This window comes from Melanotaenia boesemani, chromosome 1 (assembly GCF_017639745.1).
Source record: "Melanotaenia boesemani isolate fMelBoe1 chromosome 1, fMelBoe1.pri, whole genome shotgun sequence".
NCBI lineage: Eukaryota > Metazoa > Chordata > Actinopteri > Atheriniformes > Melanotaeniidae > Melanotaenia > Melanotaenia boesemani.
The window spans coordinates 11,637,972-11,656,345 of NC_055682.1; the positions used below are offsets into that span (position 1 = coordinate 11,637,972).

Below are 18,374 nucleotides of genomic sequence, written 5' to 3' on the forward strand. Positions count from 1 at the left end.
TCAGTTTATAAATACTTCACGTTCTTGTTCAGGAGGGTAATAGCTGCCGGCAGGAATGACCTCCTGTATATTTTCGTGCTACAACAGGCCTCATGAAACCTCTCAATAAAAACACTCTGCTGTTTTCTTACTGAGTTGTATTGAAGGTGTGAAGAATTGTCCATTATGTTCAGAAATGTGTGCAGCATGATTTATACAATCACCTCCTACAGCTGCAGAGTTGTGCCCAGCATACAGCCAGCCTTCTTGATCAATTTGTTCTTATTTCTACTAGGTCAGTGGTTGTTTCAGACTATACCTCCACACCATCGGATTGCCTGATACAGCAGCAGCAGAAAATCCTGCAAAACGTCTTAAATCCTTTATAAAAACAGTGTATCTGCTGGTAATTTAATCAAGATAAGTTCTTCCAACTATATTTGTTCAAGTTAGGAAGATTTTCTGTTCTTAAAGGAAATTTTGATCCTCTTCTGTTGTTTGTGGCCTCAGCCTAGTAGGTCTTCCAGACCTGAGACCATGCCACCTAAAGCTTCACATATGACCACTGAAGAGTATGTCACCATGGACTTCATCACCACAAACATACCCTATGGAAGGTATGAAGTTCATACACAAGTTTTAAATCCTTTTGATCATGTTACTATTGAGTTTTCTCATTTTGATCATTAACCTGACATACATTTTATTTTCTTCTCTTAATTTTTCTAAACCATGCAAGTTTTACAATAAAGCCTGATTTAACTATGTGTGTGTCTCTATACCATACAATACTTTTTCTACATTTTATTTGAGTATTAAAAGTCTTTCATGTAATTTTAACACACTTGTCCATTATTTGTCATAACGAAAACATCAATATTACCAAAACTCGGCTCACTGATAACTTAAAGGAAATGTTTAAACTTTCAAACTCTGTTCATCGAGTGAGAGATAATAAACCTGAAGTTTAGGTCTCACTGTTAATTCTTTGCGATCATGGATTCAAAATGAGGCATGATCTTTCCCTTAAGTCAAATTCAGTTGAAATAGAATCTTTGTTTATAGAACTTATAGGTGTTGCTGGCATTAAAAATATTATATTTGGTGTTCTTTACCATCCTCCAGATCAATCTATTAGACTTTAATGAAAGTTTTTCAAGCTGTTTCGATTGAATAAACAGAAGAAACAAATATTGTTACATCCTCTCAGACATGAACATTAATCTTCTAAAACACAATACATATATAGTTACTGGAGAGTTTCTTAAACTTGTTCATTCCAGTTATTTGTTCTTCTTATACCTAAATCAACAAAAGTTAAGAATAACTCAGAAACTTTAATTGACAATATTCTAAAAACAAAAAAACACGTTACACAAAAGAGCAATGAACAGAGTAAATAGACTTAAATTTAACGACTAGTTTGCTGTGATCGTTTGGGATATTGTGGATGAGGAAAAAGAAGCGTTAGAAGAGTTAGAATATCAAAAGTCCATGAAAGTTATCTGCTTTCCTTTTGAAAAGTGCTTTCCTAGTACGGTTTACACCCAAATTGCTCAAACACACAATAACCGAAAATAAAATTAAAATCTTACTCTTATAAATCATTCAACATATAAAATTTAAAAAAATAAATAAATATTAAATTAGCAAATAACTTACTTAGAAGACCAAGTTTTACTGTAGAGTTGCCTACAGAAGTTAATGATGGTGACAAGTCTTTCAAAAGTTCATAAAACATTGGAGATAAATTTAAGACTTTTCTGTTCAATTATGACAGAATCTGGCAGGTGAAATTCAATCTTTTCCAGAAAGTCCCTTGGATTTTATACCTAGAAAATGAAAATGATCCCATTATCTCTTCGTTTGCCCACCCAATAGTCAAGAAGGAAGTGATATAATTGTGGAACTGAAGTCATCATTAGATTATTCCTGTTTAAAGCAGACAATTTCAGCTATCAATTTTGCTATGTTTTTCCAAAATCTTAAAAAAATAGTTTACAAAAGGATTGTTCAACGTTTTGTAGCAAATTCACCTCTCTCCAAACATCAACATGGTTTTCAGAAACTTCATTCTACCTATGGCTCTCCTATATCTAACAGACAAGATCATTTTGTCACAGCATAATTAATTTATTTGTAGTATTTTTTTTAGTGATTTCACAAGCTTTCGACCCAGTTGATCATTCTGTTTTATCTGTTTGTTTGTGGACTTCCACCGGCTTCTGCTTTGGGACCATTATTATTTTTTATTTACATTAATCATCTCTCCAGTGTTTCAAAAATTCTGTCCCCAATTATTTTTGCTGAATATACAACGTATATTCTGTCTCACTTAGATTTTGCCAATACTGGTTAAGCTGAGTTTGCAACAAGGTTTTAGTTGAATAAATTATTTTTGAATATTATCCAATGATATATTTTTTTTTTTTTTCACTTTTTTCCCACAATGTGAAAAGAAATGGTGAGAGCACAGTCCTCTGTGGTGCTCTTGTGCTCCCAAGCATCTTTTAAGACAACTCATATGTCTCACAAACCGTGGTCTGTTTGTCCGGTAGTCATAGACTGTGGTGGAAGTATTGACCTGTGTGTTCAAGGACTTCTCAAAGAACATAATCCTTATGGTACCTTTGGAAGAAGGTAGATATTGGCATTTTCAGCTCCTCCCCCAATACGGAAAGCAAGCTGTAATGAGTCCTAAAAGGCATTTACTAATTAAGTTAGGTGAGCCAGTAACAGTTTCTTAAGGACTTTCTTATTTTATGTGGAATGTTGGGAAAACTTGTTTGCAGTAATTTTGGGCAGATAGAGAAGACTTTTTTTTAGGGGCTGTAACAAGGCAGGATGTCTTCTACAGCACAGGAACTACTTCCTGACTCAGGTTAATGCTAAAGAGGTGCGGCAGAATTCAACACTCTCGTTCTTCAGAATCCTGAATCTGACCTGCAGCTGTGATCTGGTTCAGTCTCTCCAGACGCTTGTTAGCTTGAGTGCTTGAGACAGACAGGAAGGCTCGCTTTTGATTTGCGCATACTGGCTTGAAGCATTTTTATAGACACATGAATGTTTGGGATATGTTCCAGCAACCTCAACTCTGTAAAATACATGAAACTGCATTCTCTATATTTCTTCTCTGTTCCCGAGTCCTGCAACGGGTTGGGTAAGTGCAGGTTAAAAAAGATTTAATTTCACAGGTACAGATGCAGGCAGTATTTATTTTGTGCAAGCGGGTTGCGGGTAAGGATTTTTTCTCTTGATCTTTTTCTTACTTTTGTGGACATGTCAAGTGTTTTACTTATCAGGTACCAGGTTCGCCTTTATTGCCTTGCACTTATTACAAAGAATGTTCTCGCCATCCGGGCATCCAGCACAGCCATTGAGAAAAATTTTCCACTTTTGGTTATGTGATTCAGAAACTGAGAACATAGCTGAAACCAGGGATGGTGGATCATATCCTGTTTGTGCGCAGTAATCTCCGAATCAAATTAATAAAGCCCTCAAGTGGCAAAATAACAGACTATACAGAGTCTAGTGGTTCAGTGCAATATTATGCAAGAACATAAGAACATAAGAACAAATAAAGAAAAGTAATGCAAGGAAGGGAGGGAAGGGAGTGTATTTACAATTACTTAATGTGTCAATGTGCAGGTCAGGTTGCAGGTTCTATATTTACAGGTCAAGTCCAGATTTCACTGGGAGATATCTGCAGGTAACCAGTCGGGTTTGGTAATTATCCTAACTGGTTTGGGTGGGTGCGGGTTGGTAAAACTAGACCCGTGCAGGATTGTGTGTCCACTTTAGCGCTTTCATCTCATCCATTTTGTTGGATTGCCACCTCACATTTCCCATCAAACTGGAAGAAATGCTTTATATTTCCTTTTCTCCCTGCCTTGCTCTCAATTTCTATTTATTAATATTAACAATCCTCTTGATTTCCTCCTCACCTCATGTAGTATTTGCTGTGTTAGTTTGCTACTTAATTTGGTTTTGGAGAACTCAGCTGACTCCACTTTTCTGTTGCCATCAAAACAGATGAGGAATAAGTCCAATATTTAAAGAGAAACTACTCAAGCAGCACAGCCTCCAAATAAGCCTGGCAATGGATAATAAAAATCACTAATTTACTAAATGAACAGTATAATCTGACCTAGTACAAATTGCTGCCACCAAGTGTCCCATTCAAGAACATCTTTGAATGTCTTTATCAACTGTACTATATTTGTACACCTCAGAATTAAATCAACATTGATATAGCTCATGTGCAACAAAAATGTGATGTTTTGCATGATATCTTTATGGCATAACTGTAACTAATTTGATTTCAGTGGTATGCAACAAGTAAATGAATTATGCCTTCATGACAATTCAAGAATTCTGACACTGGAATTTGTTCTCTGGACATTAAAGGCGTCTGTTCATGAATAGCCCAAACATATGATAATATCCGAACTCGGCTCAGAATAACCTCCTACATTCCACATAAAATAACACCTACAGATCAAACCTCTGAGGCAGCGTCCGAGCCAGCGTGAGCTGTGGGGGCCTGTGGGAATAACAAAAGCCACATACAATGGAGACCTTGTCTTGCAGTAAGCGGCGACATAAGTTCAAGGAAAATTGGGGCAAATGCTGACATTTAGATGGACAAAATGGAAAGCTTTGATGTTATCAGTTGTGAAGTCTGCTGAAAAAAAGACGATCTGTCCAAATTTAACAGTGTTAAGGTAGCTAAATGGGAATGGAAGTCAAAAAACAGGACTTCAAAAAAAAAAAAAAAAAAAGGAACACAAACAAAATTACAGCTTTGTTCAACTTGGTGTTTAAGAAATTTGCAGCAGCTACTCAAGTTCCTCAAAAGCTCAATACTGATGACTCCGACATGTTTAACCACAGAGCTAGAGGCAACAGCAAGTAAGACATTTAATTTCAAGATTTAACATTTGGAATCTTTTCTCCAAACACCATTGAGCTATGGTTTTGAGCATGCTAATATGCTAGCTACCAGAGATGTTCACAAGTCCTTTGTTGCAGGTCCAACTTAAAACTCAAGTCTTTGACTGGCAAGTCCAAGTCAAGTCTAAATTCTTATGGCTCAAGTCAAAGTCAAGTTGCAAGTCACGTTTAGTTGAAATGAGTGATCTCCCATGTGTTTGTGTGATGGTATGTAATTGTTATGTATGGGGAAATGACAGCATATATGTATATCTATCTATCTATATATATAGTTCTGGGTTCAAAATGTTAGCACACTTTGTTATAACAAAGTAAGACTGTTTCCAATAATTGAAAGAAAATTATAATTACAGATTTAGCTTTTTTTTGTTTGTTTGTTTTTACTGGTTTAAGGATTAACCATTAGATTTGCAATAGCTATTCAAGCTCCCAAGAAACTGAACCCTACTGACAGTGCATGTGTAACCACAGAAGTAGTAACATCAGAAAAACATTTCACTTCAAGACTAAACATCTGACATCTTAAAACAGAACACAGGGCTCTCAACTTTGCAGGTTGGGTCAGTTAAATGTGAGGGCCATTATTATAATGATAAAATGCTGAGATGCTTCTTCTCTGACATCTGAAACAAACAAATAAATGCAGTGATTAATGCATGCATACAAAGATACAAATAAAATAAATATTAAAATTACAATTGGACTATTTACAAAAATGTAACCTACGATAGGCAATGATTAAAATTTTTAAACCACAATTAATCTCATCATTTTCTGAGATGATACATCATTGATGAGATGGTACCCAAATTTCCCTGAGGACTCTCCAAAGGGATTAATAAAGTATTTCTATAAAGTATTTCTATTCTATTCACAATTAATCACATTATTACAATATTCAGTAATGAATCAAAAGTAGTGTATTGCATATTTTCAAATAATACTGGAAGAAATAGGCTGTTTTTAGCAGCAGTATTCTTATAAAATAGCAGCAAGTAAAATATTTCTTATAAATATCAATTTAGAAAATAAAAATAGTTAAATGTATAAAAGCTGATTATTTTAATACTCTTTAAATCATGATTGTATAATCACATCATGCAGGTTTAATTTCACCCTTCTGCCTCTGTCTTATTTTCATGGAGGTTTTTGCTCAGTAGAGTTTACTAGGACAGGATTAAATTCAAATACAAAGTAGACCAACATTTTTTATTAAATGTCAAGGGCTGGGCTGGTTCAGTTTTAAATGAAAAAATAGTGAAAAGGACCCTATTGCACACTTTGAACCCAGAACCAACAGCCTTTGAGTCATTGCCTATACAGTAAAACAAGTAAATAGAAGGTTGAATTTGTTTTACGGTTTTATCTGCAGCTTTTCTTTGTAATTTCTAATGAGCTTATTAGACCATTTTTATCAGTAAGCAACAGCATTAAAACACTAATTTCATTAATGGCGAGAATATTGAAAGAACCAGATCATCCCATCGCAGCCCACTTTAACATTCAGATTAATATTTTTGTACAGTCAAATTCAAGTGATCTAATCTCCGGTTTTACTCAGTCCATCGACGTCAAACAAGAACTGTAAGAGAATTTACAATCTCTAATATGCAATGAAGTTAACAGCAATAACTATGTGGCCTAGTTATTTTGTTAAGGTGCTTTGGAAACATTGCGTAATCTAATAGATAAAACTTTAACTGTTACATTTGATTCTTGTAAAGTTAACTGCTTGTGTTTTGGAGTTTATTACATATTTAATTTCTTAGGTTTTGCCACACAATGATTCCTGGCATATGATTCAGTGAGACGTTTGTCAGCTCACCTGCATCCCTGTCCTCCTGTATCTTTAGGGTGCTCAGCCTACACAAAAGCTGCAGAGCCAGAGACTAGCGACATGGACCTTTGATTGATTGTGCAGTGCAAATTACTAGTGGGGCGGTTTAAAAATGTCTGTGCTGGACTTTTTCAGCATTGTCCTATAATTTCTCAGCGTGAGAAATACTATGTTCGGTATGTGAGCCCAATGCGTTAGAACTGAGAGCCCTGTGAACAGCACTTAGCTACAGCGTTGAGCATGCTAACATGCTAGTTAGTTTGCCAGAACAGATGAAGGCGGTCTTCTCCAATTTTTTTAAAATGATCTGAAAATTGTTCCTTTCAGTGCTGAGAACAGCTGCTTCTTTATTATCATTCAGACCCACACAAATACAGACTGATGGCAATTGTGTGTCAAGCTCTCACATGTGTAAATATCACACTGTGGTTGTCTTTTCTTCTCAGAGTGGAGACAAAAAGCTACCATGTTTTCATGTTGCTGAACACCCACTAAATGAATTCCAGATGCTTGAAACTGAGAAACTGGAGCAACTACAGTGAAACATTTCAAACACTCAGTACTTGTGAAACCAAAATCAAGTCTATGATGCCAGCAGCTGACGATCGCTCACACACAGACACGGTAGGCTATGTACTTAAAATAGACAAGCATGCAGGAATATACTTGTGGGCAGATTCAAAGTTTATGTTAGAACTATGACATGATAAATAAATGCTGCAATAAATTTATTTATTACAGAATGCACAAGGCTTGATAAGCAAGCCTTAAAGCATTACAGAAAACAGGACTGGCATTAAAATAATAAATATCATATATTAGATTAGTTTCTCTAGGTGAGATTACATGTTTTAAAACCAATTTTTAATTCAGTGTTATTTTTCATTTAATAAAAACTGGGCTTTTACTCAAAGTTACCAAGTGAGGCAGAAAGTCATAACTCAGTAAACTGCAAATGGAACAACAACTGCAGCTCCTTTGAAAGTCATTACAAAGGTAGATGACCTGAGTCCCGGAGCATAGAGTGGCATTGCGATGCTCTTGTTTTGAAAGGTCTCAATCCTAATTTTATATCATTTGAAAGCACCAAACCATACCAGTCAAAGCATTTTAAGAAACCAATATTACAACCGCAGCAACATTTGGTGGCAACATTAATGTGTAAGAACAGAAGGTTTCTTCCTTTTTCTGCCGTTTACTGAGGCTCACTCTTGTTGGATCATGACAGGTTATCAAAATATGGCATTTACACCTAAAGAATTAAACAAATAACCTGATCTCACGCTTTCTGTTGTCTTTGATTAAAAATAAAAGGGAGCAGGAAGGAAACCTTCTCTTCGTAAAACTAATTATTAAGAAACCTTGTCATCATCTTAGTGCAGGAACACAACCACAGGTACTGCTGTTAGCATCACTTATAACTAAAAATGTACATTTTGGAAGGTAGCATGTTTTTTCCAAATGTCATGAAATGGCAAAATATAACTCCTGGTATAAAAGTTGCCACATTTTATTTTTTCAGTTCCATATTTGTACTGTATAATTTATATATACACTGTATAGCTACTGATTGTTTTTTAAACATTTATAAGGATGAACTAAAACCCTTTTCACCACAGAAAGCCTTGAACATTGATTAGTGGTTCAGTCACTCACTCTAGGAAGCGGGTTATATACTGGCGGCTGCAGCGTGACCATCTGGGCACGGCTGTGCCATACAGGAGCTGCGGAGACATGACGAAAGGTCGTTTCCCGATGGGTTCGCAGTCATTACCGTTGCCATCATGCTGAATCCCAAAGCTGTGACACAAAAAATAAAAGAACATCCCACAAAACGGGGGGCAAATGGCGTTAGTGGGCACAGCATTTAACAGCCTAGTCAAGGTAAAGCTACAGTCTACAACAATGAAGAAATGTGGGTGAACTGTTTGTTCTCTTGAATTTAAAAGCCAACATTTAAGATTTATCTTCTTTACAGTTAATGCAGCAGACATGAGTCCCAAAGTCAGGCCAAGAAAAGAAGTTTTTTCATGTGGAGACAAACACAAGATGCTTTCTTTTTCTTTCTCCATTAGTAAAAATTCCCTTACATTTATTGTCTTTCAGAGAGGATTTTGTGACTTTACAGGTAGACATAATTCATGGTTTTTCAAGGTTAAAAGAGCAGCGACAAAAATGTAAATTCCATTTAGAATGAAGCAGCTGATTTAATGCCTCTTTTTCTGAGATTTTTTTCTTAGATACAACTTAAAATAAACAGAAAAACTCACTTCTTCTTTCAGCACATTGAATGTGTCTCATGATTATAAACATTTTACAAGGAGATGAGTCACACACCAGATTTATATTTTTACATAAGGATGATTTAAGGTCTGGCACTAACCCTGATTTAGCACTGAAACGTTCTACTGTGATTTACTGAACAGGCGCAGAGACACATGGCCATTGAAAATTTGATTTTTGCATTCATATCAGTTTCAAGTTGGCTGTGTATAACAGAAATAAAAGTAGAATGCAACTATTTCCAAATCTCATTAACCAATATTTCATCCACAATGGAACATAGAGAAGATATACAATGTTTAAAAAGAAGCAGATTTTATTCTTCCGGAAAAAATATCTGCTCATCTTGAAATTTATGGCTGCAAAGCCAATGTGAGCTGCTATCAGGCGGCAGGTGGGGAACACCTGAACAGGTCCTTCTTCCATGACCACTGCTGTATTTATAGGCTTAACACGTGGCATTTCAGTCCAGACGTCTGCTGTCTGACATCAAAAACCAAAACCCTTAGTATTATATCATAATCAATACCAAAATCTCATATTTTTGGCTGCACGCACACACGCAATCACACACACAAAGAAATGTCAAGTAGGCCAGGTTGCCTGGATATTTTTTCACCTATTTACTTGGATAAAAGCAAAACAATCTGACAATACGAAACTAAGCTGAATGTAGCCAATTTATGAGGAAAATTGGCACCTACACCAGAACCTGCACATGTTCTTTCTTTTTAAGAAAACTATTTAAACCTTTGCTACTGACAAATGCAGTCTGTCAGCCCTCTGGAGAATTAGTTAATAAATTTTGTCCTTCTAGGAAGAAAAGCCTTGTATTCAGAATGGGCTCCTTTCAGTCACATAAACAGACATGAATTCTGATATAACCATACCAGTATGATGGAGGCTCCTGCAACTTACAGTGAGGGATTATGTATTGAAGGTGACACTGAATTTGTATTATAGAGGCACTTCAGGCTCAGACTTGTTCAAATCAAAATGACCAAGTTACGCTATTTGCCAAATTGCTTATACAAATAGATTAATGGGGTATAGATGACATTAAATGACATCAGTTTTCATGTGACCAATTACATTTAATAAAATTATATTTAAACTAGAAGCATTTAGAGAGTGCAGACCTCTGCCAAGCCAGTGTAATTTTTTTTCTCTTGCCAGTGATTATTTTTGAGTTAGAAGCTCTAATGGCAAAATTATCCCTGTCTCCCCACAGCAAGAATCCTTTAAAAAAAATCCTGGATCCAGGCAGTGATCTGGATCACCCTCACTTGTTCCCTAGTCCACTTCTGAGATTTCATGAAAAATTTTCATCAAAATCTATCCATAACTTTTTGAGTTACAGTATGTTGCTAAGATACCCTATGAGCTACAGCGTGCCCCAAAACATAGGGTAAACATAGGAAGTAAACCCATCAAATTAACTTTATTAAATGTTAGGTGATTAGCAGGGAAAACATTTTTAATTAATGATTTTATAACTGAGCACAGCCTCGATTTTATGTTTTTAACTGAAACCTGGTTAGACCAAAATAACAGTGCAACTGCTCTTATCGAATCAACCCCTCCCAACTTTAGTTTTATCAGTGAGGTCAGACTGAATAGGAGAGGAGTGGCTCTTCAGCTGAAAGCTAATCTCAGATCAATGTTTCTAGAAATTTACTGGCCACCAGGAGAATGTGCAGCATTTTATAATGAGTTTAGTGAACTGCTGGCTACAGTCTGTTTAGATTTTGACTGTGTAATTATTGTTGGCGATTTTAACATCCATGTAGACAACCCTCAGGACAAAGGGACTAAACATCTGACTAACAGTCTGGACAACCTTGGGCTGACTCAGACAGACAACAGAGCCCACACACATTAAAGGACACACTCTAGTAGGCATCCGTCAGTCTCGAGGGACTATGGAGCTGCGACTTACTGGGGTTTGGACATTTCCAAAGTTACTGTGTGTGATGTGGGCCTGTCTGATCATTACTGTGTTTTCTTTGAGTGTACAGTTCCTGTTCACACAAATGTCTCAATGGAGGTGATCACAAAATGGTATATAACTGAAAACAACAGTGGGATGTTTAGCCAGGCCTTCTCTTTAACACATGCCCTGTCAGGGGGTCCAGTCAATGACATTGTCACTAGTTTTTAATGCTAAAATGTTAAATATTATGGGTGCCATTGCTCCTATTAAGGTGAAGGTTGTCTCTGGAAAGAAAATGTCTCCATGGAGAAATTCCACACTGGTGAAAAATGGAAAAAGAGAGTGTCGGAAAGCTGAGTGCAGATGGAGAAAAGCAAATCTACAAGTACATTATAACATGTATAAAGAGAAACTTCACTCTTATAATTTACAACTGAGGAATGCAAGAAAGTCCTATTTCTCTGGCATTATTAGCAAAAACTATCAAAATGCTTGAGTCTTATTCGCTATTTTTGACACGATAACAATCCCTCCTGTGTCAGTAGCACCTGATCTGATGTCTCAGCAAGACTTGGAAAAACTAGTCCATGCTTTCATCTTTAGTCGGTTTAATTATTGTAACAGTGTTTAGATCTACCTAAAAAATCAATTATTCAGAACTCTGCTGCTCGAGTCCTCACTAAGACCAAGAAAGTGGACCACACCAGTCCAGCTCTGAGGTCTGTACACTGGCTGCCTGTTCGTCAGAGAATAGTCTTTAAAGTTCTGCTGCTGGTCTATAAAGCTCTGAATGGTTTAGGACCAAAATACATCAGTGACCTCTTGACCCAGTATGAACCTGCCAGAACCCTCAGGTCATCTGGATCCAGTTTCTTATCAGTTCCAAGAGTCCGAACCAGACATGGAAACACTGTATTCAGCTTCTATGCCCCACATGTCTGGAGCAAACTCAGCTAAAACACTCAGTTTATTTAAATCCAAGCTAAAGACCCACCTGTTCCGTGCTGCATTTTAATATTTTTTATTTAGAAGTCCAAATCTGTATCTGGTTTTTTTAAGCTGGAATCTTTAAACTTGATCATGTTTAAATACTGTCTTTTCCCACACTGGGACTTCATTTCTTCCATTTTATCTATTTTATTTTAGCCTTATCTTTCTGTTTTTGTTAATTAATTTTATTTCTTCTTATTTCCTGCACTGAAATAACCTTTTAAACATTACCTTTGTTTCATAGTATGGCATTTTCTTTAGTCCTTTCTAAGTAGGATTGTCTGTTTTTATATGTTTAATATCATCTTTATTTGTTTTAATGACCTGTTTGAGTAAAAATACAAAAGCAGAAAACAAGAAATCAACAAAAAGTAGACTTACAATAAAATGGGATTGTAACAGAGTGTAACAAAGTCTAATCAATAAGAGTCAATAAAAAGCTTCATAGCACACAATATAATCTCATTATTACCATCATCAACATAATCATCTTTATTGATATGGAAAACAAATTTACAATGCCTACACAGACAGCTGGACTACTTGTTTTTCCAAAGGTCATAAAGTTAAAAAATAAATAAAGCTTTGCTTTCTGAATGCTGATTAGTTATAGAAAATGGTCTGAAAACACAAGGATTTTTCATTTTTATGTTTTTAAAGGCCAATGTCATGAATGTCTTTCTAAAGCATTTTCAGGATAAAAAGCAACTTAAGTGGTGATATTGACTGAGCTTCTATAATTCTGTTAGCGTATGTGTGTAATCATGCTTGTGTATGTGTATAAAGTGAAACCTTACTTGTGTCCCAGCTCGTGCGCTACCGTGAAGGCCATTGGAAGGCCCGTGTCTTCATTAATGCTGCAACTACGATGGGGCTGACACATTCCTGCCACATGGGACAGACCCAAAGTCTCACAAGGCATGTTGATGGCAGCACAGATGTCTTTCCTTTGGAAAACAGAGACTGAGTGTTGATCTCCTGGCAGTCACGAAAAATTATTTATATACCGATTTCATGAATAGCTTATACCACTGTATTACAGAATGTATGCCTGTGAGAGTGATATATTCTATTCTATTGATTCAGATGTATAATATAAGAGTTTATTCTTTCACATCTATGGCAAGCTAAGTACCAGTGTGTCAGGATATCAAAACACAACAGGGACATGAAAGAAAAAGGAAGACAGAGGAAGGACGCTGGTCATCAACAAAGAAATAATAATAATAGCCTTTGAATGACAACAACAGAATCTTAAAATAGACACATAGAAAAATAGTCAATATGTCAATTATTCGTTTTAAGCTTTGATTTTTTTTTTTTCACCAGCTTTTTCTACACTCAATATATTTGTCATCTTTGAGTTGAAAAAAACATTACCTGACCTTTTCTAAACACTATGCACTGCAACTGCACCAACACAAAAACTTTTTTGTTTTGTTTTTACTGCGTTGGTCCCCAGTCATGCAAGCAGAATGACTGCCTTCGGCATGCCTTTCCCCTGCAATTTCTCATCATTTTATCCTCCACTGAACCTTTTCTAGCTTCATTTCTGTTTTAATATAATCTGGTCTCCTTTTCCTGTTAACATCTATTTGCTATGCCAGTTAGAATAATTGGTCTCACTACTGTTTCACTCCGAGGAGGACTCAAACTGAAAAGTTTGCACTTAATCCTGATGGATTTTTTCTTGTTTAACTGCAGGTGTCACTTCATTAAATCTGTAAAACAGAAAAGCTTCTGCTTCAAGTTAAATAAGGAAGTAAATAAATAAACAAAAAATCCATAGATCATTTGTTTTTTGTATGTGTGTGTGTGTGTTTGTGTTCAAATGCCTGCAGAGTTATCACACCACTACACGGTGTGGGCGGCTGTAGCTCAGGAGGAAGAGCAGTCGTCTTTCGACTGGAAGGTATGTGGATCGATTCCGGGCTTCCACTGACTACATGCCGAAGTGTCCTTGGGCAAGACACTTAACCCCACGTTGCCTCCCGATGTGCCTATAGGTGTAAATGTGTGTGAATGGGTGAATGTGATAAGTAGTGTAAAGTGCTTTGAGTGGTCAAACTGACTGGAAAAGCGCTGTATAAGTACAAGTCCATTTACCATTTAGACTTTCATGTCTCATTCAAAAAAAGCTGCTCCTAAACTACCTAAAATGCTTTTATTCCATTCTCATCTAAATCACAATTTAACTTTGCAAAATACCTGCCTACCTTTTTATGTCAAAAGCAGTGAGTGGCTGTGCTCCACGACCAATTAGGTCAACTTCATCTACATGAAGAAGGAACCCATTTCATTTTAAAACAGTTTCCGAAGATTCTGTTTAAAAAAACCACATCATGCTTAGTAGCTGTTGCAGCACTAAAGCAACACAGTAATCTGCCATTGGTGAAGCTGTTGGCGGGGTTTGTGAGTAAGTAAATAAAGTTTATTTAAAAGCACTTTTACAGATGAAAATCATAAGGTGCTGTACATAAAATGGGTGCAGTAAAACAATATAATTTAATAAAATAAATAATAACTATCAACTAAATGCTTTTCTTAATAAAATACTTTTAAAAACAGTTTTTTTAAAGAGTCCACGGAGTTGACCACACACAGTGACAGGTGCAAGTGCACGCATGCAGGTTAAGAGAAAGATGGGGCTACGGTGCCGTCAGTACAGGAGAGATGTGTATGGGTTGTAAAGATGGAAAGAAACAGGGAAATTTTGTGATTTATTCACTTTAGCTCCTTTTCCACCAGGGGTCCAGCTCAAGAGGGGACAGCTTGGTACGGTAAATCCTGATCTCTGTTGCACTTCCACAGCCAACTGTACCGGTATGCAGCATGTCAGCCGGACAGCGATAGATGCGTCTGCTACACAATACCGTGATGTCATAACAGTGCGACGCCTTCCGTGAATTATAACAAAGAAGAATGCAACACAGAAACTAAGGAGACATGTGGACATCCAGCAGTTTGTGTTAATTCTTCTTGGCATGTGATTTTAAACAACAAAAACGCCACAGTATTTATAAATATGGCGCTGTTGCCGCTTTGTTTTTATTGCTAAGTCACACGGAAAGTGATGATTCTTTTGACTAATTAACACATTGCAGTGTGTAAAGCGGCACCCTTAAGGGTCAGATTGGTAAGACTGGGACCCCAACACAAAGATTAACAGGTTCGAACCAGCACAATCGTATCTAAAACTGTTATATTGTTCAAAACTGAAATTTTAACCCTTTGTAGGTTTGGTAATTCCTTTAGCCATTCTTAAGGCTTTTTTCACAAGAGGTATTAAATGTTTATACGACATCTATGAATATCTACTAAAAATACAGGTTCCCTGCCACATTTAGACATGAAGTTACAAAATATTCAGCTGATTCAAAGTCCTGCTGCCACACTACTGACACAAACTAGAAAGGTCATATTTCCCCCATATTATTTTTTTTTTTCATTGTACCCCTGTGAAATTCAAAACTGAAAATCCTTCTTATTACTCACAAAGCTCTCAATAACCAGTCTCCATCACAGCTTGAGGATCTTCTAGTCTCATATTATCCAAACAGAGTGCAAAAATGCAGAATTGTTAGTGGTCCCTTGTGTTTCGAAGTGTAAAATGAAAAGCCTTCAGTTATTAGGCCCCTGTTCTATGGAACCAGCTACACACTTTTTTTTAATAAGGCTTGTTATTAGGACATTGTTCTTTATTAGTTTTTATTTATATTATGTTGCATAATATTTTGAATTTTTTTTTCTATTTTGAAACTGATGCCAGTAAATTAGTGTTGACTGTAATGTTCGTGTGAAAATTCATGTGATCGTTGTATGTGTGCATGTTCATCTCCTTTTCTACTTCCTTGTTGCTTTCATTTAATTTTGTGAAGCACTTTGACCTACATGTCACTAGTAAAGCTTCAGTATAAACAAAGTTCCTTCATTTTAATCTCTTTACCTAGTCGTAGTGCGTGTTTATTCATCAAAAAACATTCATGATAGTTGATACAACAAACAAAATTCCCTTCAGCCAAATTAGGACAGCTTAATATTAACAAATAAACATTCTATTCCTGGATTATTCTGTGAACCAAAAGATGTGTTAATAGGAGCCCCAAAATAAAAGAATAAATTTATTAATTAACACATTTGTTCTTGAGTACAGAGCCACAACTGTCCTGATAAACTGCTGGTTTTAACTTCATATTTCACATCCGGGTATGAACATTATGAAAGTCTCTTTATTTATAACTTAAGAAGTTAGGATTAGTGTTCTTCATTTAAGACAAAAAGGATGTTTGTAATAAATGTTATTTTGAGTCAAAAGCACACAAGTATTACTGACCAATCAAGTTATGCATTTACTTTTTAAATACTTGTGAAGCTTCTAGTTATAAGTCTGAAGGTTTACTGACTTTACTGGATATTTTGCATGAGTCATCACAGCATTTTTCAATGATGAACTCCCAGCAGCATCATCTTAGATAACCTGATTATAAAAACTCAAGCAGTGTACTTATGCTTATATTTTATGCTTATAAATCAAATACTTTGTGGTTTCAGTTCAAGCAGGGGACAACATTGGCTGTGGAAGAGGTGCACCAAAGCTGTTTTTCTACAGTAATAAGATTATGTGTTAAAACATTGTGCCTCAGTGCTTAGTGTTCACAGATCTATGGAAAAAGATCTGCTGCAGTAAAAAAGGAACATTTTCCACTTCAGTAGATGAAATCAGAGTTTTAATAGTTAATGCATATAATAATGCTTAAGATTTCACATTTACAGTTCCAAACAACCAGCAATGGATCTCTTTGAGAAGTTTTTTTGTTAAGTGTTTTTGTATCAGCTCTCATCTTAAGAATACTTAATTTAAAATATAGTTTTTGTCTTTGTAAAGAAAGAACAGCGTTAAATAAAGTCTTTCAAGATTGTATTTCGTATTGTTCAACGTTGGCATCAACAAAGGAAAAATTAGTTGAAAGCTCTGTGAGGTTTAATGTGAGCATTTGTACTGACAGGCTACATCATATATAGAATATATTATTTTGAACAATAAATATAAAAAATTTTTTATGGGGATAAATAGCAAAATGTCTGATCTGAAGTCATCTTTTTTAAGCTTTGGTAGATTCACATTGTATCTTAAACCCATATGGACTAAAGCTTTCTTAAAACATTAATTTTCTAGAATCCAGACAGAAAAATCTTTCTCTCTCAGCTTCTGAAGAAATTATCTAATTTAAAGAAGAAATCACTGAAATTTGAAAGAGAAAACTGTAAAGACTTCCATCTGTAAAAAAAAAATGTTAAAAGATAAAAAAGGTGTTTCATAATCCCATAGCACAGTATAATGCATACAGTATACAACAGGAGAAAAAAAAGAAGGCCACCTACACGTTTTCATATAGAGAGAGGCTGTGATCTTCATTCTTAGATATAATTCAAAGGCATTTAATGAGTCAAAGAGTACAACCTGAATTACTTGGATGTATTATAAAAAATTACTTCTAATGTATAATGTGAAGTTGTGGGGGTTAAAGTCATGTCCTTTATCTATTAGAGGTAGACTGAAAGAATGTTTGAAATTTAAAAACACTATTAATCCTCTAAGGAATGTTGTATATATAATTCACACAGTGCACTGTGTAAAGATAATTCTCATTTGTACATTTCATCACCTGGAACACCTCAGATCTGGTTACTGTTGTGTCAGCTTTCATTATTTCAGCATAGATGCATAAGAAAATGTTGGGAGGGGAAAAAAAACAAGTTTGTGGAGGAAGGGATATTATTCATACAACTGCCTAACTGCGCTGATCTAGTATGGCAGAAACTAATAGCAACTTAACACCATTATGATAAGTGGTTATTATTGATTAATTAAGTCTTTATTTACCTTGTGAGCAGAACAGCTACATCATGGTGCAGCGGATGTTCGTCTCCTTTCATATTGAGTTTCTTTTGCCATTTACAGAAGCTGTTCAAGCTGTTGTCTGCATGGTGTGTAATCTTTAAGTCATCCTGATGGGCACACATCACAAATAAATAGGAGGGAGGATAGCACATGGCAAACATATCAATCAGTTGTAGCTAATGGCTGTTAATGATGCACAATAAAGATACAAACTGACTACAACTCAAGAGAAAATGCTATAAAATTATTCAAGGTCAGCTAAATTACATACTCACTTCTTCAATCATCCGATAAAAGCCATTTTGAAGGCTAAAACTCTATATTTATATTAGTTTTAGTTACTTAATTTGCTCCATGTACTGCTACAGCTTTATAACCTACAGCAGCAAAGGCCAGTAAAAGAAACGTTTATGTTCTGTCCAAGTGTTGCTTGCTGCAAATAACCATTATTTGACCTATATATAAAAATTCCTTATGCATCCTGTTACTGAGCTGTA

General features: G+C 35.7%; 1 protein-coding gene across 2 annotated transcripts in view; it reads right to left on the minus strand.

Moving 5' to 3' along the window:
• LOC121643919 (A disintegrin and metalloproteinase with thrombospondin motifs 7) overlaps positions 1–18,374 on the minus strand; it is a 124,266-nt gene that overhangs the window by 74,915 nt on the left and 30,977 nt on the right. For both annotated transcript variants that reach the window (XM_041991545.1, XM_041991535.1), the window contains exons 6-8: positions 17,860–17,984; positions 12,773–12,922; positions 8,426–8,569 (exon numbers count right to left, since the gene is read on the minus strand). In XM_041991545.1, coding sequence (XP_041847479.1) covers positions 8,426–8,569; positions 12,773–12,922; positions 17,860–17,984 — 419 coding nt within the window. The remainder of the gene's footprint in view (positions 1–8,425; positions 8,570–12,772; positions 12,923–17,859; positions 17,985–18,374) is intronic.